At 37.9% G+C, this 26369-nt stretch overlaps 1 protein-coding gene across 1 annotated transcript; it reads right to left on the bottom strand.

Moving 5' to 3' along the window:
• Positions 1-2329: 2329 nt before the first annotated feature.
• Positions 2330-26149, bottom strand: scarb2.L (scavenger receptor class B member 2 L homeolog). Its single transcript, NM_001086637.1, has 12 exons — positions 25730-26149; positions 23901-24058; positions 20916-21063; positions 15243-15434; positions 13510-13601; positions 12683-12802; positions 12018-12196; positions 10482-10600; positions 9162-9235; positions 7894-7948; positions 5541-5699; positions 2330-4511 (listed from the first exon to the last, which is right to left on the bottom strand). The coding sequence occupies exons 1-12, from the start codon at positions 25844-25846 to the stop codon at positions 4470-4472; spliced, it is 1455 nt and encodes a 484-aa protein (NP_001080106.1). The 5' UTR covers positions 25847-26149; the 3' UTR covers positions 2330-4469.
• Between the last annotated feature and the right edge of the window lie 220 nt (positions 26150-26369).

Raw genomic sequence — 26369 nt, 5'->3', positions numbered from 1 at the left:
GTCAGACATGTTGTGGTTCTTTAAAACAGTCCCTCCTTCAAGTACTGCATCCTTTGTATCTTTGCAGAGCCTTTATTTTCTGTTGTTTTTTTTTGTAATAGTCAAAATGTCAGTGTCTCGGGGCACGCTAGGAGTGCAGTTATTTGAGGTTTGAATGCAAAGATCTCTTTAGGGGCCACAAAACTCCTGTAACATTACCTATTTTAGAAGCATAGGCATGTGATTATGCATAAGTAGGGATGCACCTGAAAGACTGTTGAAATTACAGTATTAATGTGTATTCCTGGGAATATGAAGCATAGCATGCATTTGCAGCCTTAGGGGGTGGGGGTGACAGGTAGTGAGATAAAGTATTAGCGTGTGCAAACTGTTGTGTGTTGCGCAGTCATGCATATTTTATGGATGTTGAAGAAATCATTCCTATCCCTTTAAATCCATACACCCATAAAACAAATATGCTTCAAGGCTGGTAATATTATAAGTCTTGCATAATAATGATGTCATTTTAGATCATTACCATTTAAACTAAGAACCCACTAAATCCAAATGTGGATTTGTCCTGAATCCTCCACATTTTTGGACATATTTTCAACTATTTGTAAATTTTAATTTGTCACAACATTAGTGTTTCATATTACATTACGTTGAATAAAAATCATTCTAACCAAATCAAATCCTACTTAAAGGAGTGGATCACCTTCAAGTTAACTTCAATACACCTAGAGAATTTATCAAAGGTCGAATTTCGAATTCATGTGAGTTTTTGGAAATTCGAAAATACTTAAAATTCGACTGGGAGGTAATTTAAGAAAAAATTAGAATGCCTTAAATTCAATCAAATGGTTCAGACCAGAAAATTTGAATTCTGATTTTTCTCCCGAATAAAAAAATGTCAGGAAGGCTAATAACATCTCCAAATGGCTCAACAGACCTCTGCCATTGACTTGTACATGAACTCGGCAGGTTTTCGGTGGCAAATATTCGAATAAGGACGATTTCCATGGTTGAGGTTTGATAAATCTCACATTCTAATTTACATTCGAATAAGGGGATTAAAATTCGAATGTGTGATTTTTTTAAACTCGAAAATTCTAATTTGAATTGACCTGACCCTTGATAAATCTGCACCCTAATATGAGGAAATAATTTGACACATTTTCTAACATTTTTGTCAACATGCATAAAGCCAGACAATGTTATCAGGTTTGTGCAAAAAATTGTGCTTTTATACAAATTAACTTTTCCAAGAATTAGACAGTGCAGCTAAAATGCATTGTGTTATAAACATTAACCCTTAAAGTGGGGATTCACCTTTAAGTTAACTTTTAGTATGTTATAGAATGCCCAGGTCTAAGCAACTTTTCATTGTTTATTTTTTTTATAGTTGAATTATTTGCCTTTTTTTTTTAAAAAAAAAAAAAAATGCTCTGTAAAGCTCTGCTCTGTAAAGCTACAAATATTCCAGTCTCTTATTCAAAACAGTGCATGGTTATTAGGGTAATTTGTACTGAACCCATTACCAATATACAGTATTATGGACATTGAGACAGTTTGTGCCTTAAGCTACTAAAAATGCCTTACCCTTTAAACAAAACAGGGGTTGTTTGTCCATATATTGACTTTGTCAAATTACTACACTCACTTTAGCAGATTCATTAAGAATTTTACTGCTTCATTTTACATGTTACATAGGGACAAGATTTTTCCAGCAACTTACTTGCTTTCAAGGTTAAAACTTTCAAATAGTTGCCTTTTTATTGGCCACCACTGGGATCACCTGACTATAGCTGGAAAGGGTGGGAGCTACAACATGGAGCTGATCACTGCTCCTGTATAACTATAACAAACAAGAGAAAGTTGTGTTTACCACTAATTTTTAAACCATAAAGCGGGGGTGCAATTAGGCTGTGACCACAAAATTCATATAGACAAATACAAGAGGTCCTTTGCACTCAATCCATTATCAGTATATTAAGGACATGGAGACATTTTGTGCCTTAAAGGAGAAGGAAAGGTCTTTTTACTTGGGGGTGCCAAAAGTTAAGTGATCGCATGTACTTACCTGAAATCCTGGGCTGATGCACCTATTAGGAAAAACTGCACCAGCTCGGGATGCTTCAACAATACCGAAGTTGAGGATTCAGATAGGACACTTGTATACAGATATTTCACCAGAAAGCAATGTTATTCGGAATGTGCCACAGGCAGCACTCTACACGTTGGGACTATGCCACCCCAGGTAAACTTAAGAGCCAATGGGAATTAAATTAAATACAAATAGCAGCCACGTTAAAAAACCTGCTTGCAATAAAAATAGGTTACTGGCAGATAATGTGAAATATTTGGTTTATTAATATGCATCTCATTATTACATTTTCTCTAAAATAACATTTCTCCTTTTCTTGGTTAATGCAATAAACAAACCATAACACATTGAGGCACTGAGAGTAATTATTTGGACTCTCAAGGACAGAAAGCTACACAGAGTTAATCCCTTTTACAGCTATTTTTCATTATCATCATCTTCAGACATGTAAGCAAAACATAGGGCTTGTTTATGAAGGCAAGTGCAGTGTACAAAGTGCAATTTTGGATGCAATTTGCCAGTAGTTTACCCACAATTCATCAGATTCCCCTACTATTCCAGTGTCACTGTGGGTAAGTGTCAAATTATATCTGCTACAATTCTGGTCAATGCATCAAAATAAACACCTACAAGGAGGTGATTACTTTCCCTCTGAATTATGATGTTTACATGATTCACTGGGTGCAAATGTGCTGCAAATATTGAGGTAGTCTGTGGGAACCCAAAAACTACCTATTGCTTGAAAGTGGGGTAGCACTGGGCTTCCCCTACATCAACAGGTGCACTTGCATGTAATGAAGAAGACAAGGCAGGACAGATGCACTGGTGCTGAGAGCAAGTAAAGGGAAGTGCAAGAAGCATTTTTGGACACAATTATCTATAACAAATGCCATTCATGAGCATGATTGCATCCATTTTTGCATAACTGCAATTGCGACTGCATTCATAAATGAGCCCACATATAAAAACAAAAAAAACAAAACAGCCCTCATTCAACAAGTATTACTATGTGCCATCATTTATATGGGAATTTTAGTTTATTACTTTTAATTCTGCGATTGACAGTGCTTGAGGTCATACATGGGGTCTCAGTCCAATCCAATGTTGGTGAAATGGTATTTACTGTATTTGGGCTATTTGCAGAAGCAATATGTGTATTGTTATCCACAAGCTACATTCATTTTAAATTGAGTAAATGTAGTATTTCACTCCAAGACACAGCAAACTATTTTCTGTATCTTATAATTGGCACTTTACAGCACCTGTAAAATATTATGCATAGAATCATTCCAAAGTTAATGGCAATTTCTCATTTGTGATGTGTACAGTCCTACCTGTGTTACCAGTATTTAACTGGCAACTATTTAATTACTATTAAAAACCTTAAAAACATTTGCTTGAATTATGTCAGTCACTAAAAATAGTTTTTGACTGTGCCTTAGATTAAGACACTGCCTCTATCTCAAGTGTTTAAAACAAAGTGCGCTAAAACAGGATATTCAATGTTTTCTCTAATTAAATAGCACTGGTTCATAAAAAAGGAGCTTATGTAAATACAGGCAAAGTTTTCAAGATCACATGGCATCTTTAGTTCTAGAATAGTGGTATTAACGGATATAATCACTCAGTACCTGTGCACCCCTAGAAACTTTCTAATTGTTACGTTAACAGCTTTTAGAATTAACCATAGTATGTGTGGTAGAGAGACTACTAGAAGCCACTGTGAATGATGTATAATCTCTGCTTCAGAAAATGTTGGAGCTATATAAAGAAGGGATAATAAAAATAGGCTTGGTTGTAAAGCGATATTGGAAAATATTTTGAAATGTTTTTCAGACACAGAAGATAAAATATGTGGTACCACAGAAAATAACATTACAACAAGGTTGGCTGACAGATAAAGATAAGAACAGTTATTCAGTAGGTTTTATTTCTGAAGAACCACTTCCTCTGTCACCAGGTCATAATTAGTTAAAAACCTATTTCAATACCCATTTAGTGCTAACAAATGACAGTTAAGCAGACAAAGCAATACAGTACTGTGCATTTTATATAATGTGAGATCCTGTAAGTAATCAGGATATTAATTTATCTTTGACTGTTTCGCACACTAATTGAATGAAGTATTTCTCTTTTCAATAGTACGTTAGTTATTATTTTCATGTCAGATGTAGAATGTTCCAGCACAGGGACAAACATTTTTTTAATCAATATGCTGTAAAAATGGTTAAAAAAAAAATCTTGGTTAGTGTCTTGCTGTCCCGAAGGATCACCACATCCATAGTCTTGTATCATCAGTGCATTTATAAAACAAAAGCATTTTGCACATGGGACGGTTCGGAGCAGTTTGCATAGTTCACTTTGTGGTAGGTGTAGCGTTGCGTTAGGATGTTCTTATTAGAGAACCCCTTTCCTCTTCTGTGCCCTAAAGTGAAAAAATTAAAGCATTTAAAGAGAAAATTAAAATGGTTCAAACGATCCACAGACTTGTTTATCTTTCCCTTTCCTAAATAATCCAGCCCATTAAATCTAATGATCTAAATAGCTCACTTGCAGTAAATAAAAACTGGGAGAGGTTTAAAATGTAAATGAAGTGCCATTGATGTAGCAAACTTATAGTACACTAATGTTTGCCCTAGGTGCAGTAGCAACCAATTAGAAGGTAGCAGTTACTGGTCACCTGTTTAAAAGCCTATATCTTATTGGTTGCTATGGGACTGCCCCAGAAAAACTTAGGGGGTTATTTATCTAAATCCGATTTTTTCTGATTTTTAAAGTAAAAAAAGTCCACCCAAACTAAAATCCACAAATTGGCCATATTTATAACTCGATAAAATTGGTTCCAAAAAAATAAATCTAAAAACTCGACAGCTTGGAGATTGAGTATTTTTAGACTTTTGGCAGCCTTTTTTTTTAGTTTTTTTCCACAGAAAATTCCTATTTTATAGTAAAAACAACTCAAAGTCGGACTTTAAGAAATAAAGCCCCCATAGTGTCTTTTATTACATATGGTGGTTAGTATGGCAAATTACATTCCAAATTGCTAATCTGCAGAGAAACAATGCAGTTAATTATGTCACTGTACTTTACGGTCTTCATGTTGCAAACTAAATAGACTATAACAGACACCTATAAATACTGCATCATTTTCCTTTTATTGGGGCTCATTTATAAACACTGGGCAAATTAGCACCTGGCAGTAACCCATAGCAAATAATCAGTGATGAGCATTTTTCAGTCAGCTGCAGAATGAACACTGAAAGCAATCATATGATTGGTTGCCATGGGTTACTGCCCTGCTGCCTATTTGGAACAAAAAACTTCACTGGCACTGCTGCCTATTTGCCCAGTGTTTATAAATCACACCCAGTATTTGTACATATGTACGTATAGGTGTATGGATACCAATATTGGTGAATTTAAAATACACTGTGTTTTAACAACTGATATGTACCTCTTCACTGCTCCTTTTTTGTAGACAAGTTAGTCCTGTAAATATAAAGGCCAAAATAATTCCCAGCCCCATTATAATAAATGGGATGTTGGCTACCACTCTTCCTTGCAAAAGAATCGATCTGAGTCTCCCAGCAGATTTATCATCAATTAAAACACTCTGTAAAAGGAAAAAGAGGTTTATTCCATTATTGGTATTAATAGACAGGAAGAACTTCTTCCATACGGATTCCTAAAATACTCTTTCAACTATTTTAGTTTAACGGGGTACATGGCCGAACAAGCTGCAAATTGGGGCAAATGTCCTAGTGCGCATCAGACTCCTAATAATTTAGCATCACTGGGCCTAAAGTTCGTTTTCAGCAGCCACAAATTAACTTCCCCAGTAAGTTCCCACTCCAAACTAATGGGACAGGTTTATTTATTTCAAGTTTTGCCATGACGGTGGCTTTTTTTTTACCCTAAATCTTTTTTATTTTTTCAAAACATAAAAATCTCCCAAGGTTTTAGATTTTTTATATGTGACTTACATGACTTGCAGCAAAACCTGGATGTGAAAATGTACTGTATAAATGTGCCCCAAAAATGCCTGCTCCAGTGGGTACGTGTCTTACAAAAACAAAACGGAGGATAAACAATGTACTCATTCTTAGTGGTTGCGGCACTGGTTTGTAAGTGCCAAAATGGGCAAGAATAGCCCTCATATACACTGTGCTCAGAACTTTGCCCTTATGGTGCCTCATTTATACTTTATTCGAATTGCAGTGGTAGGCTGGCACAAAAACTGGACTTCACTCCAAAAATAGATGCAAATATAAAAACGCGTTTTGTGCCTTCTGGGCACTTAGTCATAGGCCTACAAAACGCGTACGGCCACCCTCTGAGATGATTCTTTTTGTACAATAAAACTTTTTTTTATTTGCATCTTCTTTTGGAGTGAAGACATACCACTTATCTTTTTTGTTGAAAGTGGAGTAAATTATTATGCAGGCTGAGAGGCGTTCCCAAACTTTTTCATAGTAATGTATATAGTTTTATGGAGATTTTTAACTTGTATAGATCAAAATCACTAAGCAGCACACTACCATATTTCCAAAGCACCACTCCACAAAACGGCATACTTCTGATATCAAGGCCAAACACTCCAATAACAGTAGGTTTACCCTATAAAACTACACATTATTAGAAAGAGCAGATTCTTGCAAATCAAAAATGGGTAAATATATCTATGTACGCCAAACTACCAAGTTGCAATTCTTTCCTAAAGTTATAATTTTTTATAGAGTTTGGTGAATTTTTTGAAAAATTACATCAAAGCTTCCAATCTACAGCCTCATATCTCCCACACATCATTAGGTACCAATGTAAAACATCATAAATATGATTGCCAGGAGTCCAAACCGTTTGATGCCCAATATGTATAGGTTTACCTAAGCATGTGGCATATAGGGGCCCCAAAATGTAGACACCTTACTTGAACTATCAGTTCTGTAATTCCAGATACTGCAAAATCAACACATCTACATAGTTTGGGGAGGGGGGGCAAAGGTAAAAAAAAGTATGTTCACCCCAGAAAACCATATATTTTCGGAAAGTACACATTCCCCCCAATCCAAATTGGGAATGCATGTCTTTCTACTCCAACGCACCAAGTTGCAGACCTTTATGTGCTGCTTTTAGGTCAATCCTTTTGCAGGACCGATATGATAGCCCCCCAGCCTCGTTGCCCAGGGAGCTGTCAATTCTGTGAAGGCTCTACAGAGGTGGCTAAAGCCGCCAATGCAGAGTACAGCGCTGATTTTGTCAAGAACGTACAAGGTACGCCTAATGGTTTTAAAAATTAGTGGTGCACAACTTTCCCTTGTTTGTTATAGTTATACAGGAGCAGTGACCAGCTCCATGTTGTAGCTCCCACCCTTCCCAGCTATAGTCAGGTGATCCCACTGGTGCTCATAAAAGGGCAACCAAGTTTGGGAGTTTTACTTTGAAAGCAGCTAGTAAGTTGCAGATAAAACTTAGTCCCTGTGTAAAATGTATAATGAAGCAATAGAATTCTAAATGAATCAGATGAAAGTTGTAGGACTGGCCATATCGGGGATGACTTTGATGTAGTTGGCCAGCTTAAATATATTGCAATACATGGACAAACAATCCCTGTTTTGTTAAAAGGGTAAGGCATTTTTTGGTAGCTGTATGCACAAAATGTCTCAATGTCTTAAATATATTGATAATGGGTTGAGTGCAGAGGACTCTTGTATTTGTCTATATGCACCTGTAGTAAGCACAACCTGGAAAATGTGAAGTGTTAATATCTGCTTTTATAGCATCAGTGAACTACTGGTCATGATTCTTACCTCATTGAGGTGCATTACAGGAAAGAACAAGGTCTGTATGTCTTGGGTAATAATACTAAATAAATAGAAAGGATTAAAGTCATACACACAGTTGTTTCTACATACAAGGCCAAACAAATGCTTTTTCTAGAGAAAGAGTTAGCATTGCAATTACTGTTCTATTATTTTCAACTTTCTATTACATTTTTGTACTGTTCATATTAGAATTTAAAGAAAACAAGGAATCGATCTCTGGCCAGTTTGGCAACCAATAAAAGAGGTAGCAACCCACTGTCGTTTTGATGATGTGAATAATTCCAATGAGTATTTGTCGGCCAGTTTAGATGTACACGTAGCAAAATGTATGCCTGTGTCTAACCAGCTTTAAGCAAATACAAGACCAGATCCCAGTCTTACAGTTTGTTAAAGGGGAACTTGAAAATTTAATATAAGCTTCCTCATACTGAAGTAAGAAACTTTCTAAATATAATCAATTAAAAATTCTGCATTGTTTCTGAAATAGTCTAGTTTATCTTCACTATTCCTCTCTCAGCATCTGTTTCTCTTCATTCTGTCTTCATACAGCAGTTGGGTGTCAGATAATAATTGACAGTAAGATACAATATATGTTATAGGGGGGCTTCCTTTCCTAGCAGACAAATTAGAGTTCACTCAAATAACTGATTCCAGTACAAACAAAATCTAACAAAATAACTGTCTTCAATCAGGAGTTGGGTGTCAGTTGAATGATCCAATATATCGGTTAGGGGGGCTACTTTTGCCAAGTAGATTTATTAGAGCTCACTCATTTAAAATCACCAGAAAGTATGTCTCTCTACAAGCAGAATTTGTGTCAATGTATTTGTCATTTTGTTAGATTTTGATTGTACTGGAATCAGTTATTAAAGGGATCAAACTGTCAATAGTGAAGATTATTTCAGAAGCAGTACAGAATGATGAATTTATTATATTTAGAAAGTTTCTTATTTCAGTATGATGAAGTTTCTATTAAATGTTCATTTTCGTGATAATTCCCCTTTAAGCTCTAAAGAAGTGTCTGAAAGATTGTGATAAAGTCTGTAGTAACACAGATTGAAAGAGGGGGAGCAGCTCTAGAGAAGTCCTGAATGTGAATATATGAAGTAATAGGTGAGGTGTTGAAGAGAAATTTCCAGGGTGCAAACATTATTTTGCAGATTTATAAATAAAATTAATGATTACTGCAGCACAGACACAATTAATGGTGGTCAACCAGGTTCTACTTGTTATGTGAATCGTATAACACTTACGAATAGACATCAATCTTTCGGACATAAACATTCACTTGCATTCGTTTAGCAGCATGAATTATGGTCCCAGTGAGCTAAAAAGAAAATGGAACAGGATTTTACACATACAGCTGCAATATCGCATACTTGGAAGCCTTGAATTTTTTCTTTTTCAGCTGGCTATACATGGGCCAATAAAAGATGCTAATATGGCACCTCCAGACCCAGTTGTCAGCCTACCAGCCCTTGTATGGGAACTGAAATCAGGACAAAAATTAGGCACAAATCTTATGAAAAGTTTTGAAAATACCATTGCATGAGGATTGCATTAAAGGGGTACTTCACCCTTACGTTAACTTTCAGTATTTTATAGAACGGGCAATTCTAAGCAACTTTTCAATTGGTCTATTGGGTTTTTTAATATAGTTTTTTTTAATTAATTATTTGCCTTCTTCTGGCTATTTCCAGCTTTCAATTGGGGGTCACTGATCACATCTAAAAATAAATGCTCTGCAGTCTACACATGTGTTATTATTGCCACTTTTGGTTATTAATCTTTCTATTTAGGAATTCTCCTGTTCAAATGTCAGTCTCTTATTCAAATAAGTGGGTGGTTGCTAGGGTAATTCGGATCCTAGCAACCAGATTGCTGAAATTGCAAACTGGGGAGCTCCTAAATAAAAAGCCAAATATCTCGAAAAACACAAATAAAAATGAAAACCACTCTCATCATTCTAAAAGTTAACTCAAGTAAACAACCCCTTTAACTGCAAATCTCCTTAGGCCTGCAGCATGAGCCAGTCGTTGGCCAATAGGGGCAACGATCAGATCAGCCCATTGCCAGCTTAAGTCAAGTGTGATTAAAGTTTGTTTCAAACTGTTAATGTTAAAGTGGACCCACATTCCCGTTCTCTTCACCGTTTAATTGTGTAGCCAGGGCATGGGGATGGACATCAAGTCCCCCATTCTGGTGCACAAACAAGATTCTGAGTTAATGCAAAGCTTGTCTTAATAACAGTGTCCACTAAATGGTTCCTGTCTGCTTGCTATAATTATGAATTCCCAGACTAAAGGAAACAAGATTCAAATAATTCATATAGTGTAATTGAAGTTCATTTTGCTTGACTGATGTGATAAAATAGGATTATGAATATTTTTTTTGGGCGACGGGTCCCGTTTAATGGCAAAAGGCACTCCATCATGGCTTTTTTTTTGGAGGGGTTACAATTTGTTGTCTTTTATAAATCCATCATACAGACATGTTCTTCTAACCACTATGTCTGCTTCTACTCCCAAGCAGGCTGACAGCACATAACTCTGGTGGTTAAAACTGCAACTTACTGGGCTTAAGTCCAGAAAGGTCATATGATGTTCCTTGATTGGCTTAATACCTCTTATACTGTTAATAACATTTTCATCAGCTTGGTAGAAATGAGGAGATGACAGTATTATAGGAGCACCTGTTAAAAATAATAAATGCATGAAATGATTAATCTCAAAGTACATTATTTGGTAGTACATGTATTGAACCGGTTATCCAGAATGCTCAGGGCCTGGGGTTTTCTGGATAAGGGATCTTTCAGTCTGATACAAATAGTTGAAATATTAATAAAACACAATAGGATTGGATTTTGCCTACACTAAGGATTAATTATATCTTAGTTGGGGTCAAGTAGAAGCTACTGTTTTATTATATTATTAATAATATAATTAAAACAAAGTCTATGGGAAATGGTCTTTTTAGAATTCTGAGCTTTCTGGATAACTGGTTCCCGGTAAATGGATCCCATACCTGTAGCTATAGAAAGGCTATAATATAGATATTCAGATAATGACGCCACAATAAGTAAATAATTTAATTAAAGGATGAAACTTAACATATCATTAGATTCTTTGTAGTGGTCACATGCTAGCCTAAATTATTCTCTATCCCTGGTTACAATATACTGATCATCACTGCACCCTGTACTCCCACACTATTAACAGTGTCAGGTTGTGCCTGATCATAGTGTTCACTGCCACAATCTGTATGAGTAAACTACAGGGCTAATTTACAAACACATGGGCAACATTACACTAGTGCAGTTGCCAATAGCAAAGGTCTCAAACTCTTATATCTTCATAAAAGTTATGATGTCCAGTTTTTGCATTATAAGACTTTAAAGACTTTCACAATACTTAAGCATGCTCACTAAGTATCAACATATCAATCACAGTGCTCTGACATCAGGGAGAAGGCTGACCAAGATTAAAAAGATATGGAGTTATTATCCTAGAAGTCATTATCAAATTGTGGGGCAGAGTGCAATAAACAGGGGGCACCACCATATCTTTTCACACTATGCACCTTTTCCCATGATTAAGGACCTGCATTTTGCAGATGAGTACTGTGTTTGGCAGTGCTGCATTTATGAAGGGAAGACATATTCACAACCCTTATCTCTTTCACTAACTTGTGCGGCAGCAGGCACATAATGCTATATAAAGCCCTGTACTTAGTAAGTACCGGGATGCATTGTAACCACAGTGCTGTGTCTTGCACCTTTATCACTCTTGAGTGCTTTATTACTTGCAGCAGGGGATTTTGCAAATAATCCTTCTGTGTATAAGGCACATAACTGCTATAGCATCCTTTGCTGGGCTTTCAGTGACAATAATATATCCCTCCATAAATAAAATGTATATTTCAATGACCATTCAAAGAGAGAACAATATTTGTAACTAAAAGGTGATTTTTAAGGCAACATAAAGAAAAACAAAAAAATGATAGTCGAGGAAACAAAAAAAGGTTTCATACAGATCATAGGCAAATAAACACACACACACACACACGTTTATGTACACTTATCCTATCTCAGTAACACACAAAGCAAGTACCCTGCTTGCAGTTGCTGACGTTTAGTAGGCCAGATGGGAGGCAATTTCCTGCTGGAACACAAAAGCCTTCATTCTGAGGGTTGACTGACACATTGGCAAAAACGCTTGCTGGTGGAGAAAAGCGAAAGACCGATATGTCCTTGATGTTCTTACTGCTTTCATAAACAGCATAGATGGATCTGCAACACAAAAAGTAACTTCAAGTTTAACCCAACCAACAAAATAGTATGGTGTTCTAAGAATGTCCTGTAGCTCACCACCAGTGGCATAATTGAGGGCCCATAGACCCCCCCTAACCAATTCACTTGCATTCCTCAATCAAAAGTTTCATAATCCCACCCCCAGTTTTTTTTTTTCTTTCTACTTAAATAAATAATTTCCTAGTTCCCACAGCAGTACCAATCCTGCACTCCTATCCACTCAAAGTAGAGTTCTATGACTAGCAGCTGTGGATATCACACTTTTATGGCGATATTGCATTTGTGTCATATTAAAAAATATCTTGCACCTTCAAAGTTTTCAGAAAGAAAGGAAAGTGGATTATACATCACAGGGCCCCTTCCCAAACCACACCACCCACGCTCCCAAAATATTCTAGTTTCCTTTCCCAAGTTTGAAAGGTGGACTTTTGCAAGGCATTTTAATGCCATATAGTTATTACTTACCTACAAAGGTCTGAGGAAAACATGTAAAGCTTATCGTCCTTGTTTAGAAGTGGATGGAAGGATGTGCCATCTGTCCCATTTATCATATTACTTGTGTTTGTACTCCACCAGTCAAGAGCTCTGTTACAAAAAAAAGACCAATAAAGAAGGAATTTATTTTGACAAAATAATGTCCCATTGTACTGTATATAATATTCAGAAAATAGCAATACATTATTAAGATATTACTATCATAAATATATGGTTTCATTTACTGTATGTAGTTTTTAGTATCACTTGAAATGATTTATTGCAATTTCTGTTATTTTGCATGTTTGCATATGGGTGAGTTTATCCTTTTCAAATTCCCTCCTGTCCAAAAAGCAGTAGTTCTGCCTGTAACAGTCCTATTCTCGCTTCCCATACCAGCCTCAATACTACCTGTTGGGTTTGACAATGGTAACTAACAGGGGGACCTCTGGGGAGGTAATTGTAAAAGATTAAATTATTTTCGTAAGCCGTGCTTGTACATTCATATTAAAATGTGTTGCATACACCAAGTACTAGTCTAGGACACTATAAAGTTTTGTGGAGAACATTCTAGCCCTCTTCACTTTAATGCATGACTCAAAAACGTCAATTGTTTCAAATTTAGAAATCTTCCCTGCACATAAAAGATTTCAACAAAATTATTCATCTCTGCTTGCAATTGGCATCAGGGAATTATGATTCAGGGTGTTCACTGACATACTGTACATTATGCTAAAAAATACCATGACATAGATATAACAAAAACATTCCTGCTATATAAAAGTACTATATATTATATTTGCATCTGAATGGCTTACTTTTGGCCCTTCCACTCAGCAATTTGAGTAAACTTCAGGTAATCATTGTTTCCACTGAGAAACACATATTCCCCATCATCTGTTGTGTTCATCTAAAATATAAATCATAGGATTATACATTATGTACTGCACAATTTTAAAGCAATTGTAATGCAATGAACAGAAGCACGGACTCACTGTAACAGCTTACCATAACTATTATCTCACATTAAGTATTTTAAAATGGGCAGAATCTACCATGTTTTTCCACTGTGTGTTGTGCCTAGCAGAAGCTAATTACCACAGATTTCTGTGCTCCAAAACAGGATCCCCATGAATACAGCCCTGTCTGCAGCAAATGTTGCCACGCTTAGTGGACTAAATAACCAAAACCATCAATATTTCCTAATTAAAGCAATAGGCAAAAAGTATATTCAGTTCAAGCCCAATGCACTGCCCTTTTGATTGACATTTTAGAGTCAGGGAGGAATTTTTCACTCTCCCAATGAAAATATATTTTTTTGCCTTCCTAGTTCATCTAGCAGTTAGGTACATTTCACTGCCTAATCACTTAATTTGATGGACTGAAGCTGCTACATGTTTGGTCCTTGTGAGCTAGATAATTATACCATTATACATTCGCGTCCCTTCACCATTTGTTTTTGACTGTTTTGTTAGAATAATTAAATTATGCAGCGGATTATCTTTGCACTGGCAATCTACTTTGCAAGTACAGGTATAGGATCCCTTATCCGGAAACCCGATATCCAGAAAGCTCAGAATTACGGAATGGCTGTCTCCCATAGACTTAATTTTATCCAAATTTTTAAAAATGATTTCTTTTTTCTCTGTATTAATAAAACAGTAGCTTGTACTTGATCCAAACTAAGATATAATTAATCCTTATTGGAAGCAAAACCAGCCTATTGGGTTTATTTAATGTTTAAATGAATTTCTAGTAGACTTAAGGCATGAAGACCCAAATTACGGAAAGATCCATTATCCAGAAAACCCCAGGTCCCGAGCATTCTGGATAACAGGTCCCATACCTGTACCACATTTGCAGTAGCTTCAATCTCCCTGTTTAGCTCAAGACATAAAAAAACAATATAGTTTTCTTGATTTAAATTGAAAACAATGTTTGACATAAGCCTTTTTCATTGAACTCATGTTTAACAAGTAGGATATACTGCCTCTTTAAGATGTTAACCAAAAGAGCTGGTTGTGTCACTGGGCAAATGTACAAGTATGGAATTAAAGGTTGTACATGTGCCCCCTGATAATGATTCATTTAGCATTTGCAAAATGGCATGTGCACCTTAAACAAAAGTGCCATCTATATCTTTGAGTCTCCTATAGCTGACAGCTGAATACTTCAGATCAATGATTCCCAAAGTGAGGTTTGCAACCCCTAGTAGGGCGTGTCATTCTGAAGATCAATTAAGGTACATTTTGAGACTATACCTATCTATTTTCCTAGATATATCTAAAAGCCGAGCCTCTGGGTAGGTTGAGATTTAAGCTAAAAACGTATTTAGATAACTATTGAAACTATTGATTGAGTGACTGACTAAGTGATACACCAGTGTCTTCCTATATTAGTAACCTTGTTATCAGCGAAGAGGATCCCTCACCAAAGGTTGAGTCTTCAAAAGGGGTTTGAACTAGAAAATGTCCAACATCCAGAGCATTAGATGATACAAATGCAGTAAAGAAGCAGCTTTATAACCTACCAGCAGTTATGATTGTGTTACCTTATAAAACAGTCCAAATGTGTCACTGACGCTGTGATTAAACGTATGAAGAAACGACAAGACTGGGTCTTTATAGCCCCACAATAACTCATCAACAGTACGAGTGACAAACATTCCTTCTTTGGATGTTTTTAAGATTGCTATAATCAGTGGTCTGAGAATTCTTGAGTCTTTGGTCATTTCCATTACTGTCTGAAATAAGACACAATAAGCACACAAATAAAAACATTATTGAATTAAAGTAATTGCATCATGCAAGCCACCATCTTACAGAAAATAACACAAAGAAAGATGGCAGGGGGACATTTACAGTGGTACTTTAAATACTGAATATATTTGACTCATATGGCAATGGCACGAATTTGTTATAATATATGGAAAATAACCTGTGGAAAAGCAGAAACAGTAATACAAATTAAGACCTTTAAAAGGTAGCGAATATATAGGAAGTTATGTTGATCAACTTTAAGCGCCTCTTCTCCAGCATGAACAACCCCAACATGGCCAGTCTTTTATCATAGCTGAGATTTCCTTTAACCAGCTTAGTTGCCCTTCTCTGGACCCTCTTTATTTTAATAATGTCCCATTTGAGCACTTGAGACCAAAACTGCAAGGCATATTCTACATGGGGCCTTACCAGTGCTCTGTACAGTGGAAGAATTCCCCTTTTAAAGGAAAACTATACCCCCCAAACAATGTAGGTCTCTATAAAAAGATATTGCATAAAACAGCTCATATGTAAAATCCTGCTTCATGTAAATAAACCATTTTCATAATAATATACTTTTCTAGTAGTATGTGCCACTGGGTAATCATAAATAGAAAATTTCCATTTTAAAAAATAATGGCCGCCCCCTGGGATCGTAGGATTCACTGTACTCACAAACATACCAACAAACCATACATGTTAGGTCACATGAGCCAATTAACAGACAGAGTTGTGTCTTTTGCTTCCACACTTCTTCCTGTTACAGTTAGAGTTGAAGTATTTCTGGTCAGGTGATCTATGAGGCAGCACACAGACCATCACGAAATGGTGGCTCAAGGCAAGAGATGTAAAAGGGCAAGATTTACTTTAATATATATTCCAGTTTGGTACGATTCTTTAATATGCCACTTGATATGATATGAACTATCTGTTGCTTAAGTGTTCATTTTGGGGGTATAGTTTTCCTTTAATACAGCTAAAGACCATGTTAGCACTTGAAGCTGCCAACTGGCATCACCCTCTGTACCCAATCCTGTAGCCAATTTCCTATCCATGTGCAAACTACTTCATTAAGCCCAACAGACCTTTGTTTAGAAAGCAGTCATTTGAGGAGCACTGTATTAAAGGAACAGTAACACCAAGAAATTAAATTGAATGAAATGAAAAACTGATCTGTTTGCTTCAGAAACACTATACTATACACTATACTATAGTTCATATAAACAAGCTGCTGTGTAGCAATGGTGGAAATTGAAAAAAAGGCTATATGGCACAGGTTAAATAATGGATAACAGATAAGCTCTGTATAACATAATGGTGGTAGCTGCCTTAGCCTTTTCTCCTTTGAATGGCTGCCTCCATTGCTACACAGCAGCTTATTTATATAAACAATAGTAGCGTTTTTGAAGCAAACACAGCAGTTTTTCCAGTGCAGGGCAACACTGCATTATATTTATATTACTGTAAAACACTTTTTGATGTTACTGTTCCTTTAAATGTTTTGGCAAAATCCAAATAGGTCACATTTACAGCTCCCCCACTGCCCAGCATCTTACTTACCTCATCACAAAAAGCAATCAAATTTGTCTGACATGACCTATCCTTCAAAAAGCCATGCTGATTGCTGCTCATAATGCCATTCACTAGGACACAATTTTGAATGTGATCCCTTAAAGGAGTTCTTCACCTTTGAGTTAACATTTAGTATAATATGGAGAGTGATTTTATAAGACAATTTGCAATTGTTTTTCATTTTTATTATGTATGGTTTTTGTTATTTGGCTTTTTATTCTGCAGCTTTCCAGTTTGCCATTTCAGCAATCTGGTTGCTAGGGTCCAAATTACCCTAGCAACCATGCATTGATTTGAATGAGCAACTGCCCTATGAATAGGAGAAGTCTGAATAGAAACAGGAGTAATAAAAAGTAGCAATAACAAAAACTGTGTAGCCTTACAGAGCACAGCGGAGCTCATGGGTGCGCCATCTTCCGGCTATTCGGTATTCTTCGGGTCCTCTTCCTTCGCTTTGGCAATTTCCAGCACTTTTGGTGCATGCGCAGTTGCTACGAACTGGAAGACTGCTCCAACTGCTCATGCACCAATACGCCATTCACTTAAGGAAGAAGTGACATAATTGCAGTTGTACCATTTGCTATTGTATCAAGGCATTGTATAACAAACAGCACATATGAATTGGGTTAAAAAGAAGCATGCTTTAGAACAGCAGTCTGTCCAATATGGTTGCTGCTCATGAGAAGAGAACTTTATAAACTTTATATGCAGACCAGTTAACTTGCAGCACTTTGATGGGAGTCTCTATTCAGTTTTGGAATGAGTTTAACTATACAAAGAAACGTAAACTCCTTCATATATCCAGTAAGCTTACTGGGGACTGGTACAGCTTCCAACCTGCCATGTTAATATCCTTTGGTTTCTGTGGTTTATGTCTTTAAAATAAAAATGCAATTCAAAAAAAAAAAAAAAAAATTTGAACCTGATGGACTTGTGTTTTTTTCAACCTAACTTACTATGTAGAGATGGAAGATGGCGTACCCTTAAACTCTGCTGCGCTTACTTTCACCAATACAGGAGTACTGTGTTAGGGGCACTTTAAGGGGTAATCAACTATGCAGGGGGGAAGCAGAGAGGGGGGACTATCTAGGGTAGTAGGTAGGGGCTTTTCTTATTGGGTTTAGTTCTCCTTTAAACTTAAAAACTTTTTGGGGTAAGACTTAGCCTATGCCACAATGCACTCCTTATTTCCAATCTTTGCATTCCAGATCACTGTTTTAAAACATTTATTATAGTGTTTATATTCATTAAATGCAGCTTCTGTCCCCAAGATTTGTCATTTTAAATGACTTTCCCTTAATTTCTACTAACTTCTTTACTTCTATATTAAGCCACATAGGATGGTTATTGGTGCTTCTATATTTACTTCTTAAAAGGGACATATACCATCATTGAACACTCTCCTCGAATCAATTGGCCATACTATAAAATAGAAGAAAATCGCCTGTTTAATATACCTTTCGGAGAAAATTTAGTTTCAAAATCTTAAAAAGTGCTGTCGCTCCTCCCTTTATCCGGACTTCCTGTGCTGTAATGCATACAGGCTGTACAAGTGGCCGACGGCTCTCCCTTTCTTTCAGCAGCGAGCCGCAGCCATTGAGTAGGAGAGGGCGTGCAAACCTGGGCGGCACAATGCGGTGATGTCATTTTGGCGCCATCACTCACATTGGGGTCCTACAAGGCGCGCTCGCATCCTTCTCACAGGCTGGTCCGCTCGCCCGTTTAGCTTCTCCATCGCGAGCGCAGTTCCCTCACTGCACACCGCAAAAGCATCAAGCTCTTTCCTCCGTTTTCATGTGCACTTTCCCTGCACTGATCCAAATTATGCCTCCCTTCTGTCTTCCACCCCCTTTCTGGCAGCTTCATTTGGCCCGGTGAGACGACTCAGACCAGTCACTCGTCACCCCCCTCCCTCCCTCTTGTCCCCCCTCAACAATGTGTTTCTCCACACTACACAAGAGGTAGGGACAGGTCGCACAGGGCATGCTAGATTTATCTCAGCTAGTTGCCCTTTCTGCTCTCCCCCCCATGAATTTCCCATACAACACAAGGAGGGGGCGGGTCTCAGGGGGCAGCATCGATTTCGCCTTTCTGTCGGTGTATGTGTGTGAGAGGGGGGAAGCCTTTTGAAGCAGGCAGGCAACAAAAACCAAGACCTGTCAAGCGTTTCTGCTGTGTAGTTATCTGTGCTGTAAAGAGGAGGGGAAGCTGGTGGAGGGGATCAAGAGCCAGGGAGGGAGAGAGAGCCGGTAACAGAAGCAAAAGCCGGTAAGAGAAGGGGAGGGAGAGTCAAAGATAACTTTGATGCAGGCAATAAAAATGCGTGTGCAGCTGGGAACAGACACAGGCAGTGGGAGGGGAGGGGTTATCCCAGCAATAGCAGAGTTCAGCCTGTCAGTCAGTGCTGTGACCATTTCCTGTTAGAGAATGAACAGACACTCCTACTCTTCATTTCAGCCTAGGCGCAGAGCACAGAGGTTCCCTCTGCAGCTCTGATATAATGACAGTTTTAGGAGGTAAATTGCTTTCAAAATGTTTTTTTCTCTGCATCATTACATATTGTGGGGATGGACAATTACAATATCTGAATATAAAGATTATATGAAATGTCCCCTTTAAGGGAATAAAATGAGAACAGTAATGATTTAATATCATTTTAAATGCCAACTGTTGCTGTTTTGTGTTTAGCAGAAAACATAATGCCCCCATCTATGCTCTGCAGGGCAACCCTTAAGGAGCTAAAATTAGCTTTTCTGAAATTCAAGGTTTTTGTTGCCTCAATCTATATTTATGTTTTGCACCAAACATTAAATGAGATCATATTATGGTCACTATTACCCAGGAGTTCAATTACTTTACTTTCGCATTTGCTATATGTTCTGGGTCACTGGATCACTAGATCCAGTATAGTATTCTGGTTTGTTCCTCAGCAACCTGTGCCATAAAATCGTCATTCAACGAGTTTATAAACTTGTTCCCATTAACTGTCAATATCAGGGTAATTAAAATCCCCCATTATCATTACTTTCCCCAAACTAGCAGCCTCCGTTATAAATTATATGCATATATGCATTATATAATTATACATTATATGATAACACAATTATATATAAAGGGGGTTGTTCACTTTTCAAACACTTTTTTCAGTTCAGTTGTTTGCAAATTATTCACCAGAAATATACTTTTTTTTCTAATTTCTTTCCATCTTTTATTTTTTACAGTTTTTTACAAAACCGAAGTTTAAATATTAAAGGAATTCTTATGATTTGATTATGATTCTTATTATTTTTATGGTGTCGTTTTTACAGAGCCGGGCCAACCTGGTCAGGCGCCCTAGGCAACCTGGCGGGCCACGGCGCCGGCTCAGTGCGCGCTCGACTACGCATGCGTGAAACTTCGCTCCAGCGTGCATGCGCGAAATGTGTGCGCGCATGTGCAGAAGCGCATATGCGAAAGACACCAGCGGCATTCGGGGAGAGATGGGACCAGACACGGGGTAGGCGACAGAGCAGGTACGTGCCTGGCGCCCCCTCAGCTTTGCGCTCAATGCACGTGCCTACTCTGCCTACCCCTAATTCCGGCCCTGAGTTTTTATTCCTAATTGTCTCTGTTTAAACTGCAAATAATTCACTATCATATAAAATTTCATTCATAATCCAACAAGTGTAATTTGTTGGAAACTAAGCACTCCAAGTGCCATCCCGCTAGCGATTTAGATTCTAGCCGGCGGGAAGGCAGCACCAATCGAAGTCAATTTTTTTTATAAATTTTGCATAACTGCATATAGTACCTCCTGGGCACAATCAAAGTAAAATATAATAAACAGTCTTGCCAGTTCAGATGGGAAATGTTAAAAGATAAGTTAAAGTTAATATAAAAATGTTAACACTTACCACAAGAGGAATATTTACTGTTCTTATTAAGTCTACTTTGGGGTCTCCAACAGACATTTCTGGTTCAAATACATATGTTTTAGGAGTGACAGCAGATACTTCAGTCTCATTGACAGAAAATGTAATGTTTTCTTTTTGTCGATATTCCCTGGTTATTTAAAATAAATAAATAAATACAATAAAATTAAGTGTAGGCCATTTAAAGCATAGAGACTTGCACATGCATTGTAGAGTAAAATTATCCTATATGACAGTACTGTCCAAGTCTTATTCTTTGCAAGGCCAGCATAGATGGGGGCACAACATCTTTATAGAAAGTTCATGGAGCCAGAGCTTTTTACCTGTAAAACTAGTGAGATAATAATGTCAATATAAAACATTTCAGTATATCTAAGATACTTCTATCTGCTTAGTTTTACATCGTTACCTTAAGTCACGCCAAAGTATATCTGTGCTGAAAATAAGAATGGGGCACAGCTAACATTTCTTTCCTAAAGTTGGTGTTATGACAGATGGAAATGTGAACATATGCTTATTCTTGCCGAAATCAGGCCCATGTGTGCGTTGAGAGGTAGATGTTTTGCCTGTCAGTGCACAAAACAAAGAGAAATTATGAGTGGTTGGTCCAATCCATGCTGTAGCGTTAACCACCTGCTATTTTTTTCAGAGATTGGGCAAACCTGCACTCTTGTGTTGACCAGCTGCTACAAGTGGTTATGCAGTCATTATTTGCACACAGAGAATACATTTATTTTTTTGATTGCTTAAAATTCTCTTTAATATGTACAAATAATGGCTGTATATAGTTTGTAGCCAGTGGTCAACTCACAAGTCTAGGTAAGCCCACAAGTTAAAATATAGCATCTGATCAGTGCTTCAGCGTTGGTTAGACCAATCGTTCATGATATCTCTTTGATTTGAGTACATAGTGTAGCCACATATTACCTCTTACTGACATTAAGCCTATAAGAAAAGGATTTTGGCACAGATACATCTTAATCCGTTGGGCCCAGTCACACATTCCCCTGCGCTAAATTTTTCTGCATTTCACCGCAGGAGAGTACAGGGTGAAAAGCAGCTTGTTTTTCCCTATAGTGTGGTACTATGTCAGTGGAGAAAATGCAGCACGTGCTCCTGGCCTTTAGAAACACATGGTGTTGGAAAGACAGCTGTTTATAAAAATCTGCTGAAGGCAAACATCTAGATTGATAATGTTACAGATGCAGCTGCTTTGTAAAACAGTCATGTTTGTTTAGCTCACACTGCAGGACACCCTGAAAGATAATGGGCAAAGAAATTGAAATAAAGCTGGCCATAGATGCAAAGATCCGATCGTACGAATCATCGTACGATCAGACTTTCCCATCTCCCAACCCGCCACTAACCATTCAGATCAAAGTCTTAACAGTCAGATCAAATAAAGTAGTTAAAGAACAGATCAGCAATGTTCTGCCCCTGACAGCAATCGTACGATATCTATGTCCAACCAAAGCTAGTTACAGTCTCCCACTGAAAATCGTACGATCGGCAATACACGCAGAGATATTATCTGCAGCCGACAGAAAATTTCTAACCTGTCAGATCGACCAAACGACCGATCTCCGCCGGACGAAAAATGTCGGGACTCTCCACACACGGTTCGAAAATCGTACGAATCCTCGATTCGTACGATCAGATCTTTGCGTCTATGGCCAGCTTAAAAGTCTGAAAGTTGTAGAACTCTGTGGTCCCTTCTATTATCTTTACAAACAGAGGAAGTTTGTGTTCATTTTTCATAATGCACAAATCAACTTAAAAGCACAATTACAACGAGCACTTTACCAACTGTGTAGTCAATTTGATGTTAAGCTCCCTTTTCTTATCAGTTTTTTCAGTGTCATTTTTGCTACTGGCATTACATTAGTAAAATGTCAAGCGCCAAGGTCTTTCAGCAATGGCATGTATGGGCAGGCTAGGAATTTCCTGGATTAAGGTTACGAAAGCAACAGCAAGAAGCAGTTAGAACAGGCTGGCAACTCTTCTGATGCCATTGTGCCACACTTATACCTTGGTCCTAGGTTATAAGCTTTAAGCATATGCTGATCTATTAATATAAGGGCTAAATTGCACCACAGCGGAAAATCAGAGCAACCATTAGCAAAACTAACTCCTGATTGCTTGCTGTGATATACATGTTTTGATGTGACTGTGACCTCATAGTTATACAGATATAAAATATAAAGCCACTGGGGGGGGGGACAGGACTGGACACACCCTACTAAATTCATCATCCATCTTCTTGTTACAGCTGTTTCTACATTTCCATAAAAAAACAGCCTATGATACTTTGTGGTAGTGAGCCGCCACACTTTATCTCCTTCCCAGTTACCATTTTGACAACCAAAGGCAGGCACTTTACAACTGAAGACATTTCACAAAGAAATTGAGAGTGACTTCAGAAAATGAAGCACCGCGTATGTTTTCCCATCGTTGATTCACTGTATGGCCTATGGGAAAGCATTCCGAAGAAATGTCGCCCACGGTAGCAAAGATTTAAGCACAGATGACAAATCTCCCCATGTGCCATCATCCTTAAAGGAGACATACTGTGTGAAAAAAATAATGTGCCAGTGCATTACACACTTTTATATTTAGAAGGAAATTGCTTTAAAAAGGTGTGTTTCCGGGTTGATTCATTGAAAATTTCTGCAAAACTCCTACCAATCTGTTCTACTTCCTGCTGCCTCCTTTCCCAGACTGTGCAGGGGGAGCCTGCGGCACTCAGCACACTGCACTGTAGGACAGGAACCAATACAACAGCTAGGCCGACCTGATACGGAAATGAAGCCTATCTTTGCTTGTGTTACTGCAGGACTATAATAGGCTATGCCCCTTCCCTTTCAAAGATTCCCCACTATCTGTCTATGTCCATTAATGTACTTGTAAAAATTAACCATTTCCTCTCACAAGCACCTTTTCTTCAGAGAGAGAGACCAATTCACTTGCCTGTAAGTATACGGCCCAATTTCAGTAACAAATGGCTTTTCTCCATTCAGTATTTCCAGTGGGTTGTTAACATTGAAGAAGTAGAACTGCATGTAAACAGGTGGTGGAGGATTAACCCAGTCCTCAAAAACTTCTGATTCATTTTTTAGAACGATTGCCTGGAAGAGATTGGTAAATAAAAAACAGCGCAACATAAATATTTAAATGCATTTAAATAAGAACTAAACCCTTAAAATGAATATGCCTAGAAATGCCATAATTACTTGGAAAATAGTACGGAAGAGGAAAGCAAGTCATTTAAAAAAAAAAATGATTAAAATAAAGGCCAATTGAAAAGTTGCAAAGTATAAAGCATACTGAAACATATAAGAAACTAGCTTGTGAGCACATTTTGTGAGTTCTGTACTGTATTCAGATGAGCACCTCTATTTACCCTTTGGCAGTTACAGGACCACATGTACTTTAGCGATAATTTTATGTTTATTATATTAAAAATCCATGACTTTTTCAGCACCAACTGATGGGGTTATCAGAGTCTTGGGGGCATACAATTAATACTGACCCCCATCATGAAGTAGCATATGCATCCTTTTGTTAGCTGTATACAAGCCAATACACTTGTTCACTCCATTTAGCTCTCCTTAAAGGAGAACAGTAACATAATCAAAATATAATGTACGGTTTGCTGCACTGGTAAAACTGTTGTGTTTGCTTAAAGGAATTGTTCAGTGTAAAAATAAAAACTGGGTAAATAGATAGGCTCTGCAAAATAAAACATGTTTATAATATAGTTAGGCAAAAATGTAATGTGTAAATGCTGGATGAACTGGATGTTTAACATAATAGCCAGAACACTACTTCCTGCTTTTCAGCTCTCTTGGTCTCCACTGATTGGTTACCAGGCAGTAATCAATCAGAGACTTAAGGGGGGCACATGGGTCATATCTGTTGCTTTTGAATCTGAGCTGAATGCTGAGGATCAATTGCAAACTCACTGAACAGATATTTACCAAGTGGCCCCCTTCAAGTCGCTGACTAGCTCAGAGTTAGAGAGCTGTTAGTAGTAGTAGTGTTCTGGCCAGGGGTGCTTCGCCAATGAGGCAAGTTGAGGCTGTCGCCTCAGGCGGCAGCGCCCCACTAGGTACCAGGGGCAGCAAAAATGCTGTTCCTGGTACTTTAAGAGCGAATTTCTGGGGTGGGTGGGCAGCAGCTCAGGCAGCGGAGGGGCCAGGATCGCCCCTGGTTCTGGCTATTATGTTAGACACCCAGTCACTCCAGCCTTTATACATTAAATTTTTGGCTAACTTTATTATAAACATTTTTTATTTTGCAATGGGGGCAGTCATTCAAAGATGAAAACAGAAAAAAGGCACCGGAAACGCTGTATACTACAGAGCTGATTTGTTATCTACTATTGGATTCTTCAGAACGTATCTGTTATCGACTGTGTATCCTGTGCTTGAATGCTACCCCCATGGCTACACAGGAGATTTTTTATATAAACTATAGTTGTTTTTCTTAAGCAAACACACCAGTTTAACCAGTACAGGGCAGCAGTACATGATACTGTCATTCATTTAATATATTTTACATTTTTAATGTTACTGTTCCTTTAAAGGTTATGGTAGATCAGGCTTATTTTCTGCCGATCTATTTACCTGTATGACAGCACTGGTACTAGCCTGAACACACTCATTAGCTAAAATGCGTTATTACTAACTGAGAACTGTCGTTTAATAGAAGCTGGAGAAACTCAGGATGCTGTTAAGAGTATTAGTAAATGGCCATCGAATTAATTTAGCGTATTATTCCATAATGATGAATCTTACCTGCTTGACGTGTCCCTCTACTATATCCATGAAGGTGTGGGTCAGTAGCAGCACGATGCTTACAATAAGAAGCAGAACAGAGAGAGCAGCAGTCGCAAACACAGCGCATTTGGCCATAGCCTCAGCCTGGGTCAGAGAAGTAAGAGGAGATGCTGCAGGGAACCGCCTGGCGATCCGTCAATGGCACCAAAAGCTTCGGAACGTCAGGCCACAGCAGCTGTAGTTAGTAGCACAACAAAGGCAGCCCGCTCAGTCCTTGTTGTGTCTGTGTTCCTTCGCCAAATCAATATTCATTCGGCCGAACGCTCCCTAGCAAGATGATCTCATTGCTTATCCAAACCACTCTGCCGCTTGTTGTTAGGCTCTCCCTGCTACAGCATGCTTTCTCTCAGTGACATACTCCCACGCCCTCTGTCCTTCGCCAGCCATGCAATTACAAGCTTTTTATTCTGTCTTATTCTGGTAACAGACTGCGCAGCCTCTGAGCGGAATAAACAGAGCATACGCCTTCTATTTGTCTCTACTTCCCTTTTGCAACCTATAACCTCGAGCTCTGTACAACATGACGCTACAGTCAGTGTCCTATTCCCCGCCCTTATTGAGTCTACTGGTTTCACATTTGATGCCGGCTGAGTTTCGA

Source organism: Xenopus laevis, chromosome 1L (assembly GCF_017654675.1).
Source record: "Xenopus laevis strain J_2021 chromosome 1L, Xenopus_laevis_v10.1, whole genome shotgun sequence".
Lineage (NCBI taxonomy): Eukaryota > Metazoa > Chordata > Amphibia > Anura > Pipidae > Xenopus > Xenopus laevis.
Note: the sequence above shows the minus strand (reverse complement) of the source record. Positions and strands in the feature narration are given on the sequence as shown.